The sequence below is a fragment of the Punica granatum genome, chromosome 4 (genome assembly GCF_007655135.1).
Source record: "Punica granatum isolate Tunisia-2019 chromosome 4, ASM765513v2, whole genome shotgun sequence".
In the NCBI taxonomy this organism is placed as follows: domain Eukaryota; kingdom Viridiplantae; phylum Streptophyta; class Magnoliopsida; order Myrtales; family Lythraceae; genus Punica; species Punica granatum.
Genome location: NC_045130.1, coordinates 18031607 through 18044646, shown reverse-complemented (window position 1 = coordinate 18044646; position 13040 = coordinate 18031607). Strand labels below are relative to the sequence as shown.

General features: G+C 34.7%; 1 protein-coding gene across 1 annotated transcript; it reads right to left on the bottom strand.

The window, feature by feature from the left end:
* Positions 1 to 5846: 5846 nt before the first annotated feature.
* On the bottom strand, positions 5847 to 8248 carry LOC116202205 (10 kDa chaperonin 1, chloroplastic-like). Its single transcript, XM_031533642.1, has 7 exons — positions 8061 to 8248; positions 7904 to 7962; positions 7760 to 7810; positions 6954 to 7019; positions 6816 to 6863; positions 6575 to 6604; positions 5847 to 6163 (listed from the first exon to the last, which is right to left on the bottom strand). The coding sequence occupies exons 1-7, from the start codon at positions 8146 to 8148 to the stop codon at positions 6095 to 6097; spliced, it is 411 nt and encodes a 136-aa protein (XP_031389502.1). The 5' UTR covers positions 8149 to 8248; the 3' UTR covers positions 5847 to 6094.
* Positions 8249 to 13040: the final 4792 nt, after the last annotated feature.

The following is a 13040-nucleotide window of genomic DNA, read 5'->3' as shown; positions in this document are numbered from 1 at the left end:
AACAGGTATTGTCTCGAGCAAATTTAGAGATGACAAGTAGATTTTTGGAAATTTGAGGACAGTGAAGAATATTTTTCATGTGTAAAGGACGAATATATGATGGAAAATTAGAGGAACTCGTAGCTACTAAGTATAGATTTACCACCTCCCAATAATAGCTGGTTGGAGATAGGATAATCATCATGAACATGCGGATTTGCCAAGTCAGTGCTGATGTGATGACTAGGTCCTGAGTCAACATACCTGTTGAGATCATGGATTCCTACAGAAGAAGCTTTAGCAAAATGAGCTTGCCCATCACGGAGTTGCCAGTAAAGAGCGAAATGTCCGACTCGATTACAAATCTAACAAATCAAGTTATTAAGGGGAGCAGTTGAAGGCCTGGTTCCATATGCAGGCCCACGAAATGAAAAGGTCGGGTTGGATGTTCTGCCCAATGACTGGTGGGCTCGAAAAATAAGAGAAATGGGCCGGTTGCAAGTCGAATCGTGAATTTGACTCGACTGCCAGTTCTGCCTTCATCCTCTACCTCCATTTCCAATAGAGAAGTTTCCACCTCCATTGAAAGATGAAGCACTACCATAGTTAAGGTTTCCTCTACCTGAATTACTGCCCGTATTCTTGCCCTTTCCTCCATTGTTCTTGCCCTTTCCTCCCTTGTAATTGCCACGACTCTTTCCTCCATTTCCATTGGAGTAGTGTACTTCGACAGGTGGTGGTCTGAGAAGACTCGACAGATTCGGTATCGCTGATTGCACCACGGGGAAGTAGAGAGTCATCGAGATTTATTATGGAGGAGAAGATTAGTGAGTTCATAGGTTGTCATGGCAATGAGGGACGGAGATAGAGCGAGAACAAGTGGCTCCCAGTTAGTCCCAAGACCAATTATAATGGCACGATTGATTTGCTCATAGGTTTTTGGTTGTCCAATTTGAGCAAATTGTATTGCTAATACGCACAATGTTAATGTATTTCAGTACCGTGTTTCCTTCCTTTCGTAAATCACATCGCTGTTATTCAAGGAAATCGATTTGAGCTGCAGTTTGTGTCAAGAACATGGTCTCGAGTGCAGTCCATGCTTCATGAGAGGTCTTCAACTCGACAATGTTATAGCCAATCTCTTTCATCACAACAAGCATAATATAGGTAACGGCAAATTTATCTCTCATTACCCACTATCGATAGGTTGGATTAGAAGTGGTAACACCATCCCTCGAAATTGTTTTCTCAGGTGCTGGAATATCACCTTCGACATAGCTAAGTAGGTCATGTGTTTCCAGAAGAGCACTCATAGTACCTTGCCAGAAAAAATAGTTACCTCCATTGAGCTTGACAAGTACAGTGGGACAGTTGCAAGTAAAGGTTGGAGTTGACTTGAATTGATTGTCCCATAAGTGAAATTGGTCATGGCAGAAGTTGAATCAGTCATTGAAATCGATAGTTCCATATTGGAGATTGAAAAAAGACAATTGAAGGCTGAGGAGCGGCCATACTAGGCTGAGAAAGCCCGATCTAGGGCTCTAATACCATAAAGAGATTTCGAGTATTTGGGAGAAATCTAACCTACTGTTTATAGGTTGTCTACTGGTATTAATATTGTCACTGTGCACAAAATCATGAATACAAGTATGGAAAGCGTATCAAATTGGATATACACAATTAATGATTTTTATCTATGGCTATCTTTCTCTATTAAGAACAATATATTCGAAAGATTAAATTGTCAATTTTTTAAAAATAAGATCAAACACACACACATCAAAACATAATTCATAAAAATATATAGAGGAAGAATCATAATCTCATTTTTAATAATTTCTAATGATAGTTCCCTTACATAATAACAAATAAAATTTGTGATTTCTACTTTTTGTTTGCTCTTCTCTACTATTATAAAGGGAGAAGAAGTTTGCTTGTCTCACTTGTCAAAAATGTCCATATCTATACTACTTATAAAGAAAATGTTTGGTGTCCCCTGGTAGTTATCTTAATAGTGTTTTTTTCTAAACTGACCTTAATAACTCTAATTATATTGAAAACAAGAAAAATAGCATACCAAATCCATGGATAAAACTGTAATTTCGTAACTGTCTCTCCCTCCTCTCCTTGTGCCACATGTTCCGTTTTCTCTTTTTCTTCTCCTCCTCTACCATCCGTTTCCACATATTTTTTTTGGTGTTTGTTTTTTTTTTCTACCTTCACTTTCCATTGCATTTACTTTTTTTTTTCTTATTTCATTTTAATATAATTTTTTACTTAAAAAATTAATATAATAATTTTGATTAATTTATCAACCGCGCGTAGCGCGGGTGCCACCTCTAGTTATTTATTATTCAATCGATTATTATTCAATCAATAAGGATTAGAGCCGGCAGCATTTGACACAACACGATAACACGACATGAATACGACACGGAGTTAAGTGGGTTTGGATTAAGGGTAAATGTGGTTAGTGTATAAACTGGTCAAATCCGTTTAGACATGATAAATAAATTTGTTTAAATGGATTCAACCATTGTAATCCGTTTAGACACGATTAGACTAGTTTATATTATATATTATCGTGTTAATAAATTTGTTTCACATATTGTATCAATTTATGGAAAAAAGTACACTAAAATAATCTAAATTTGTTTATATAAATCACCCGTTTATGGTGCTTTTATAAAGTTAATCGTGTAGTAACGTGTAATTAAAGTTAATAGTGTCATATCATATTGGTATAATATGTACCTGAAGGTAATAGTGTCATATCATGTAGGTAAGTATACATACACATTTAGACACGCTTAGTTAAATGGGTTAAACGTTTCGTATCCGTGTCAATCCGTAATTAAACGTGTTGTATTCGCGGTTGAAAATCTTGAACGTTTATTAAACGTGTCGTGTTTGGGTTTAGAGTTTTTTGACACAAATCCGTTTAGACACGACATATTTAAACACGCCGCGATACATATTACCACCTCATTAGATTAAGGCCAGAAAAGTAAATTCAAATGATAACTACCAACTAACTCTTTCTCACTTTCCTATTTTCTTTCTATTTCTTTTTTCACTCTCCTCCACATTATTTCTTTTCTTTTGCATTTTCCTTTCACTCCTTCTGTTGGATTAAGTGAAAAATTAGAAATATTAGAAGTTGTATCACTGATAAAAGTCTAAATGTGCTGAATATCACGTGCAGTACGAGTACTTCTTTTAACAAAAAAAATTTCTCACGCAATTTTTTTTATCTCTTTTTATCATTAATTTTAGCAAAAAGTAAAATTATCTAAAATTCTAGAAGTATGTGTAAATGTAAAAGTATGTATATCACCACATGCAACGCAAGCACGAACTCTAGCTCCCAATACTCAATTGCATGATAGAAAATTTGAGTATGTACATACACTATACTGACCCTAGAAAAACCAAGTTAAAAGTCAAAATCTATTAGATCTCCGTAAATCACGAAGTTTAAAAAAATAGTAATTTTGATTTAATTTGGTCGTAAAGTGAAGCCATATTTTCCAAAAAAAACACATATAAAATTGACACATAAAAGAATTTGACTTTTGTGTATATAGCTGAGTGAAATTATAAAAAAGATCAAACTTTTTCAGAAAAATCCTTCTTTCTTATGTCTTGTAAGAGAGAGTTTAGGATAACTTTCAACTTTTTAAAAATATTTCTTGCGAACATACTTCTTCGATTGACATGTGAAGAGTTCTCTTTGAAACTCTCCCTTAATTAAAATATATATAGAGATGTACAGTTATAGATGAATAGATTCTTTTACTTTCATCCAAAGTTCTTTTCCTTTATCCAACTTTCCCCTTAATGTTATAGAATTTGCTCACTTTAATCCTGCCGTTTATTCTCATTAGAAATTAATTTTGGCTTCCCAAAAATTTAAAATAAATTATAAAATAAATTTTAAAAACTAAAGACAAAAAAAAAAGGATCCCCATATATGCGACTTTTGGGGCTGCCAAGAATCCCAACGGAGGGGTGATAGGCTGTCCCCTCCCCCTCTCCTTCCCTTCTCCGATCTCCATCGTTCTTTTATTTTAAGACTTCTTTCTAGTTTTTAAAAGAAATTAAATAAAAATAACTTTTAGAAACATTTTTCACAAAAAATTATTTTTTTATCGAAAGCGGACAATGGAATTGAAATGAAAATAAAATTTTAATAAAAAAGAGAGTTGCAAATGAAAAGATAATCTAAATTCGAGGACTAAAAGACTTTTTTCCTTATATATTATGTATACTTATTTATATACATATACTATATATTTATATATTATTAAATGTATAAATATATATATCAAAAATATATATAATATATATTCGTCTCTTGAGAATCCTCATAATAGCGTATATCCATATTATTTCAAAAAAGAGAAAAGTTTTTTCGTCTAACTTTCCGTTTCTTAATTTATATTATATTATTTAAGGACTATTAGAATAATGGCATAATTGTAAACTTATACAACTAATCCACTTTTCTCTCTCTCTCCTCATCTCTCACGCTCTCCTCTCTCTCCGCCTCTCACTGAGGAAAGGGGCCACGTTCTTGGTAAATTGGCTTTCCTCAGTTTTCATTTTTTTTCTTCGATTTTTATTTTTCTTCTTCCAAATCAATCAAATTATGAAGAATTTAGGGAAGAAAAAGATTAAATAGTTCACATGCGGAAGGTTGGTGAGTTTAGATATATGATAATTAAAAGAAAAATATGTAAATTTCGCACGTAATATGGGTACGCGATCTAATATATATATATATTTATTTATTTATTTATTTAAAAAAAAAATGCTCATAGCAAACATAGAAAATGACTATTCAACCCTTAAGCTATTGCTTTGAGGAACTTTTGCCACAAGTTAAATTTTTTTAACATTTACCCCCAGATTACGAAGAAGAGAAAAGCTTCCCCTACTATTAGGATTTGAATCACACCGAACGAAAAAATAGCAAAAAACCAAACTAAATAAATATATATAAAAGAAAGGACATCTAATTGTTATTTTTAAAAAAAAAAGTGATATGAGCGAAAGAAGGGTTGACGGCCTCTGCTACTACCCGCCCAGCAACCACCCCGTACAACCCCGTAATCTGCCCGCCACCTCCTCGACCGAACGCCCCACAATCCTCGGGGCAACAGGGTGACTGGGAGCAACCAAAAGAGAGTACGGGGACGGAAAGAGATGTGGGAAAGAGAATGGATCATTATTTGCAGCTCAAGGAGCAAATATTCATCAAAATTCCGAGGGCCAAATCGATAAATTAAACCAGCATTGCTGCATGAATGAAATAAATATGACATGAAACGCTCTGAAGGGGGAGGAACTTCTGGCCCAGATTAATAAATCGCGCACTGGCTTACTCCTTTATCAAGCAACTATTTGAACGGATCCATTGCAATATCATTTCCCAAGATTCTATTTGAGCGGAGACTATGCTTACATTAACAACACATTAGACCCTCCATTTCCTACATCTTAGCAGTCAAACGGCAAGTATTAGCGAAATTACAACCACGAAGAGACATGAAGAGAAACGGCATTGTGCACATTCATCGATCTCATCCAAGAACTAGCAAGTACATATCCCACAATTATGTAGCCGATCTAAGAATGCAAAAGGCTGCGAGTCTAGTCCCGTGACTAATCAGATACATCTCGAATCACAACACCCAAAGCTCTCAGCTCCGTAGAGTCCCGTCGATGCAGCTCTCCAAGCAGATTAACTTTTCACCTATGGAGTAGAAAATCCTACCTGAGGTCGGAACCCATCGAGTAACTGGATTTTTTGTAAATATCGTGCATTACTTGGACACATCACATATACAGATCATGAGAACAAATTGAGTGTAACAACAGATTAAAGCCTCAAAATAGATGCTTCATCTTTTAACCAATTCCACTAAATAGCAAGGTGCACATTTTGCAAAATACTGGTACAGTCAGCTCTGAAGAGTATCAACACTCTCCCATCCGGTTTTCCGTTCGCCACATCATAGTTCTATGATAAAATAATGTGGGAGAAATACAACGCAAAAACTAGGAGGGATTTCACTCAATCATGCTATCACTTGATGATTGTTGTACCTCCCTACTCTACCACAGCCAGCAAATCACCGGCTTTGCAGAAGCAATGCCTTGCCTCTGAACCCAGTTCCACCTACAAAAATGTTTGAATTCATTCAGATCAGAGAATTATGTGATAACATGACCAAGCAGACCACATCAGACAGCTTAGTGCCGGTAAAATTCACACAATCCAGCACTCCATTCGGGTTCCAGGGACTTGGAATGGAGAATTTCAGGGAGGGGAAAGTCCTAATGATGATGTAATTATGCATATTCACAACATTAGGAAGGTCTGGCGTGAAAATCTGTTGTTTTAGCAGTGCAAATCTAATTCTTCTCCTATTCTCACCTCTCCTGACCCTTACTACCATCTTCAGCTAATCTAAAAAAGGTTAAGCATCTCTCTTTCCTCCCTCCCTTCCCCCTACCATGCCTTGCCAAAAAAAAAAAATGCATCCAAGACAAAGAGTTAAGCATTTCAGACTAAGAAGAGACCGCATACCTCATATGCATTTATATCCGAGAAAAGTACCTGCACAATAAAAACAATTCATCTCAATCCAAGAATGCATCTAGAGGAAATACTAGAAAACCTATAATAAATTGTAGAAGTGCAACCAACCATAAGCTCTTACAGAGAAAAGTATTGGTCTGAACACATGAGGACACAGCTTTACAAAAATATTCTCAACCAACTTAACTGAGCGGGCAATACAATAATTTATTTGTATAAACTCAATTACCTTCTTCCCAGCCTGCACATCCTCAACATCAGCTCCAACAGAGAGAACCTAACAGAAACAAATCCCTCATGTCTCAGAATAGATGTATGCGCCACTAAGAAGGCAGATTCCAAGAGGAAGTAGACACAGTTATCTTACTTCACCCATTAGGTATCGCTCGAACTTCACTGCTGATTTTGGCAACAAAACTCCGCCGGCCGATTTCTGCAGCAACAATGAGGATAAATTCTCATCAGAGCTGTCAACATGATCTACAAATATCAACTATGCAAGACTCGTGACAGCCAACTCCCAAAAAGAGAGCAACCCGAATTTATCGTCTATTCGGTCTCCCGAACAAAATGAAGACCGAAGTTGCGACAAACAACCCACTTTCAGGGTCCCTTTTCAACTCTTATTAACTCAACTCCTCCGCTCAACTAAGAATGCAACAAACTCAGCCACCTATCTAATTAGCTGTGTCCGCTGCACTCTATTGAATGGCAATCCTTATAACGCACAGCCATTGAACAAGAACATACCGAAATAAGATAACTTAACACACATTATCCGAACCAGTTCATAATTCATTCAGCATACAGCCAGGGACGGCCAAAAACTGGAAGACTCCCATATCAGGACTCTTTCAGCAGTGTCACTAAAACTCAGCTATGCAACATTTTTTTCGCTGAATAAAAGGCTAGGTCGAGTTATTAGCCCGCTGTGCCTATCCCAACTAAGGAAACCTAACCGCCACAAAATGTTCTTCCGTCATAGCTCGCTAAGACTTTAACCCAACTTGATCACCAGCCCCACTAACCACTGGATCAAGCATTATTGACCGACCACCATCATCCCATAATACGCCTCAGTGAAGCGCTTGATGCTTAACCATTAAATCACCGTCCTGATGATCCTCAGCTATACAACATTGCTACAGCCAGCAGGTGCTAATAGAAGTATACCTCAGGCAGCTCCTCGAGACGAATAAGGACTCTGTCTGCTTGTGGAACGACCTGCAACTCAGACAGTTAAACACATAATCAAGAAATAAGGGCATAAAAATCAGAAATTGGGGCAAAAACGGAAGATGGGGAAGGACAGTAAACCTTGGATGGCTCCACTTTCACAGCAACTGCATTGATTCTGAGAGAGTTCCTCCGGGTTGCTGCTCGACAAAGTCAGCGGAATGTCAGAGCTTGAAATAGTTAGAAACAAGGAAGATAAATGAGAACGCGGGGAAGAGGCCTTCTGCCATTGCCTTACCGATTAATCTGGAGGAATTGGAGAAAGAAGGGAGGTTTGTCCTGTGAAGGGAGAAGGCTTTAGGGACAGTGACGAAGATTGACGCCATGGATGAAGATGATAAGGCACTGACTGCTCCGGCGGAAAACGTAGAGCTAAGCTAAGCTGTTGATTGGGAGCGGAGAGGATGATGACTACGCGTGAAATGAAATGAGAACAATATATCCTTCCAAGCTAGAAACCCTGCGGGGGATGTCCAGAAACTTCGAGGTTTTTGTTATCTACCCAGAAACTTTGATATGCGTGCAATTTCCCCCTCCAGTTAAGAGAATATGCAAATTTCTCCCTGAACTTTCACATTTGACAATGGGGCCTCCTTTTCATGTGATTTTGGCGATTGAATTATCTCCATCCATTTTGGTACCATGGGGGTTCAGATCATCAAATATCTTCAAATGGGAGATAGATCATCACTAGTTATTCCAGATGCTCGCCAAATCTGAAAAAAACCAGAGGTTATTTGTATTCCTCGGAAACCCCCGCCCACATATACTTACGAAGTTGTTCCAACTTATTAATTGGCACTAACCTTAGATCTTTGCCCCTGAGAAATGAATCAATACTTTCTACTCGAGCTACATCATATACTGTTAACATTAGACTGTCCCTTGGCCCGTAGGTCCTGACACAAGGTTAGAATTCTAGCTCTCTCAATATCTCTCTCAATTCGAAAATCCAGGATTTGAATTGATGTCCTTTCATTGATTCCTCCTAAATTGCATTGATTTATCCTAAAGATTTCCTCTTATTTTTATTTCTCGAACCGAGAGATCCGTGAATCGGGATCCTAATGCATATAGATACAAATGGTCCAATGGGAGCAAGAATTTCCAGGAACATTTGGAACATTTCGTTCCAAGCCGTACATACGACTTTCATCGAATACGGCTTTCCACAGAATTCCATATGTTTTTTCCCTCCCACTGAGAAAGAATTTATTCTTCAATTCAAGTTCATTTCAAAATACTTCAATTGGTACGTTTTGCAATTTCACAAAAATTATAAAGAATATTGATTTTTAATCCCAGATATTTCCTTGTTGTAGTTTTACCACATATAATAAAAATAACAAAATTTAGGGACGGATACAAAGGCAAAACCAGAGGAAACTTACTGCCACCTTCCAATCTTTCTCGATGTCTCCAGAGGCCTTTGATGAGCTGGAGTAAGATAAAATATTACATAAGACTAATATGTACAATATGGGGTGTAACTTTCCACTTAGCTTATGATACATTGTCCTGTAGTGTTCATAGCATTTATTTCTTTTACATTTTTACTCACTTTTTATTGGAACTGACACGTACCACATTGATATATTAGGTAGTATTTGATGTGAGGTAATTTTAGGAAAAAAGACAAAAACTCTCATTATGGTTTGGAATCGGGACAAATCGCATAATATTCTTTTGTTTTGGACAATTAATCCCCATATGGTTTTCTCCGTTAGACATAAGGGTTATGGCGTTAATTTTTTTTCTATTTTCAGCTCTCAATCTTTAGTCTTTTAATCATTTTGATTCTAAAATTTTTTCTTTTATCATTTATATCATCAACTTTTCATTTTATTTTATTTTAGTCCTATAAAAAAATCAAAAGAGAATAAGAGGTCGAGGCCACCAATCGGCGATCCCAATCCCTCCACCGAGGTCGCCAATACCCACAGAGGACACCAGCGACCTCGGTGGAGAGGTCGAGGTGGTCGATTGGCGGCCCCAACCCCGGATCAACCAAGGACTCCGAGTCGAAGGTTCCCGGTCGATTCGGGGTTGGGGCCGCCAATCGACGACCTCGACCCCTCCACCGAGATCGTCGGTACACAAAGGATGCCGACGTCCTCGGTGGAGGAGTCGGGGTCGCCGATCGGCGACCCCAATTTCGAATCGACCGAGGACTCCGAGTCGGAGGTCCCCTGCGATTCGGGGTTGGGGCCGCCAATCGGCGACCCCGACCCCTCCACCGAGGTCGCCGGTACCCACGGAGAACGTCGGTGACCTCGACAGAACGGTTGGGGTCGCTGATTGGCGGCCCCATCCAATCGGCGACCCCGACCCCGAATCGACCGGGGACCTCCGAGTCGATTCGGGGTTGGGGTCGCTAATCGGCTTCCTCACCTCTCTTTCTCTTTCGATTTTCTTTACAGGACTAAAATAAAACAAAATGAAAAGTTGAGGATATGAATGATAAAAGAAAAAGATTTAGAACCAAAATGATTAAAAGGCTAAATATTTAGGACTGAAAATGAAAAAAAATTAACGCCGTAACCCCTATATCTAACAGAGCAAACCACAATGGGGCTAATTGTCCCAAACAAAATAACATGGTGCGATTTGTCCCAACCCCAAACCCCAATAGGGCTTTTGTCTTTTTCCTTTAATTTTAAGTGCCGCAAATTAAAAATTAAGTGATTAATGGATAAAGTGCTATAGAGTGCTTAAGGCCCTATTTGGTTTTAATTTTTTTTTAACTCAACTCAATTTATCTCCACTTATCTTCAATTCAACAACACAATTATTACTTTTTCATTTTTCTTCAATTTTTTTAACCATCCAATTCAATTTTAATACTAAATTCTCTCAACTATTTATTACTTTTTTCACAATTCAACGACACAATCATTACTTTCTCTCAACTATTCATTACATTTTCACACTTTTTCTCATAATTCAACAACACAATCATTACAAACCAATTAAAATCAAAACTCAACTCAATTCAACTTTAATACCAAACACAACCTATAGATTCAGCTAATTGGGTTTGGCGGAGAATATGTTCAGTTTTTGCCCGTGTATTGCACAAGTTCCATTTAATATATATATATATATGTGTGTGCGCGCGCGCATATGTATATTTTCTTATATTCTTTTTTATAATGTAATTATTTTTTAAAGACCAATTTTTTTATTAAGATAAATAACATTTTTTAGTTATACTAATTTCAAGTTTCAGAGAATAAATTTTCATAACTTCTTATTAATATTATAGAAAGTTGATTAGCTTAATGATAATTTTACAACTAACCATCTCATTTAATATGTACAATCTATTTAAGTTAATTATAAACTCATATTTATCACATGTACTTTAAGTTCAAAATTACAACATAAATTTATATTTACCAACTTTATATTGAAAACAATTTTTATGGCATCCATGTGTTTTTTTAATATTTTTTATTGACGAGCATACGTAAATATAACTTGCGCATAAGTTTTTTTTCTTCTGTATGACCATGAAATCATAAAATTAATAGCTTATAGTCTTTCTCGTGGAAATTATATATGTCATCAATAAATTATTTCTTTAGTGTTGCATCCTTCGCGTTGTACTTTTAACACATTTATATTTTACTTCTTATAATAATAATATTATGATTTCTGGAAAACATATTTATTTCTTCATATAATAAAATATCTCGAATTATTAATTTATATTTTAATCAATGCTATGCTAAAGAATTAAAACTAATTTTAGAATAGTTCAACAACGATTTTGTAACTAATGCTATTAATTAGTATGCATGATATATTTATTTGATTATTTACATATTAGGTATTTTTTTATAGATACTCTGACAAATTTAACTATACGTTTTTTTAGAGTTAATATTTTATTACATCCTTATTTAAAATATTTTAAGTTTACATTACCATAATTTCATAGAAAAACTATAACAATATCTTATATCTTATACTATTATCTAAGTGAAAATTCGATTTTGTAACTACCTTGTTATCTTTAATATGTGGTTGAAATGTCCAAAGTATCATTTATCCTTAGTTTATATGTGATATGATTTAAAATAGAAGAGATGAATTGAAGGATAATATTGTTCACTTAATATTATTTTCTCCTCTCTATTTTCTCCAATGTATCAATCTCTCCTTATTTTGCTCTTTCCATTTTCAACCTCAAAATTACATGTTCTATCATATTATTTCAAACGAAAAAAATCCAAAATTTAAAAATAGTAATTAAAAGTTTCAACGGTAACTAAAAATTTCGAATAATAATGCTAATTAGACTAATTTCAAATATTTTATTGCTAATATTGCTACTAATTTCCTCATTTGTGTTGCATATTTATTAAATGATTAACGTAATGTAGATCCAATACAAATATTAAATGTAAGTACACAAACTTGATTTTGAATTTCTTCTTGAAAATTTTGTCATGTTATCTCCTTACTTTCATTTATCAAATTTTTACTTCTTTTGTGATCCTAATTTCATAGAAAAGTTGTCTATATGTAAATAAATATTTTATATATTTGATAGTTAAATTTAATAAGATTATATATTAAAGATATCTTGCATAGAAATATAAATGTCGTTTGATACATTTTTTAGAATAGTTCAATCAAATTCTTTATTTTCACACGTGAAATTTTATATTTCGAAATGCTCCTAAATTTATGTAATTAATGTTTTGTGATAATTTATATAAATGCTTAAATAATCATTTTCATATATAAATTATTCTAATATCTATTTTTGTATTTTTTATTAGAAAATTTTATTGTTTTTGAAATAAAAATGTTGCATTTGTTGATAAAAGCTATCAAAGGGTTATTTTATTGATTCAAGATTCTTACTTTAACATGTTAAATTTTATTTTTTTATATGCTCATACATATATCTAATTAGTAATTATCGATTGTTTTCCTCTTGCTGTGGACATATTCGTTGTTACATGTTTCTATATCATTTCTTATTTGTAATTATTTGCAATTTGAAATACCAATTTTCTTATCAAACATAATATTTTTCAATTGTTAATTTCAAATATAAAAATAATAATCTTCTATAATTTTTCTCAAAAAGTATAGTAATTTAAATAGTTCAATGATAATTTGCTACAAATTATTTTAATTAATATATCACATTAAGTTAATTGTTTATATACATTTATTACTTATGTATAACTTAGAAATTACA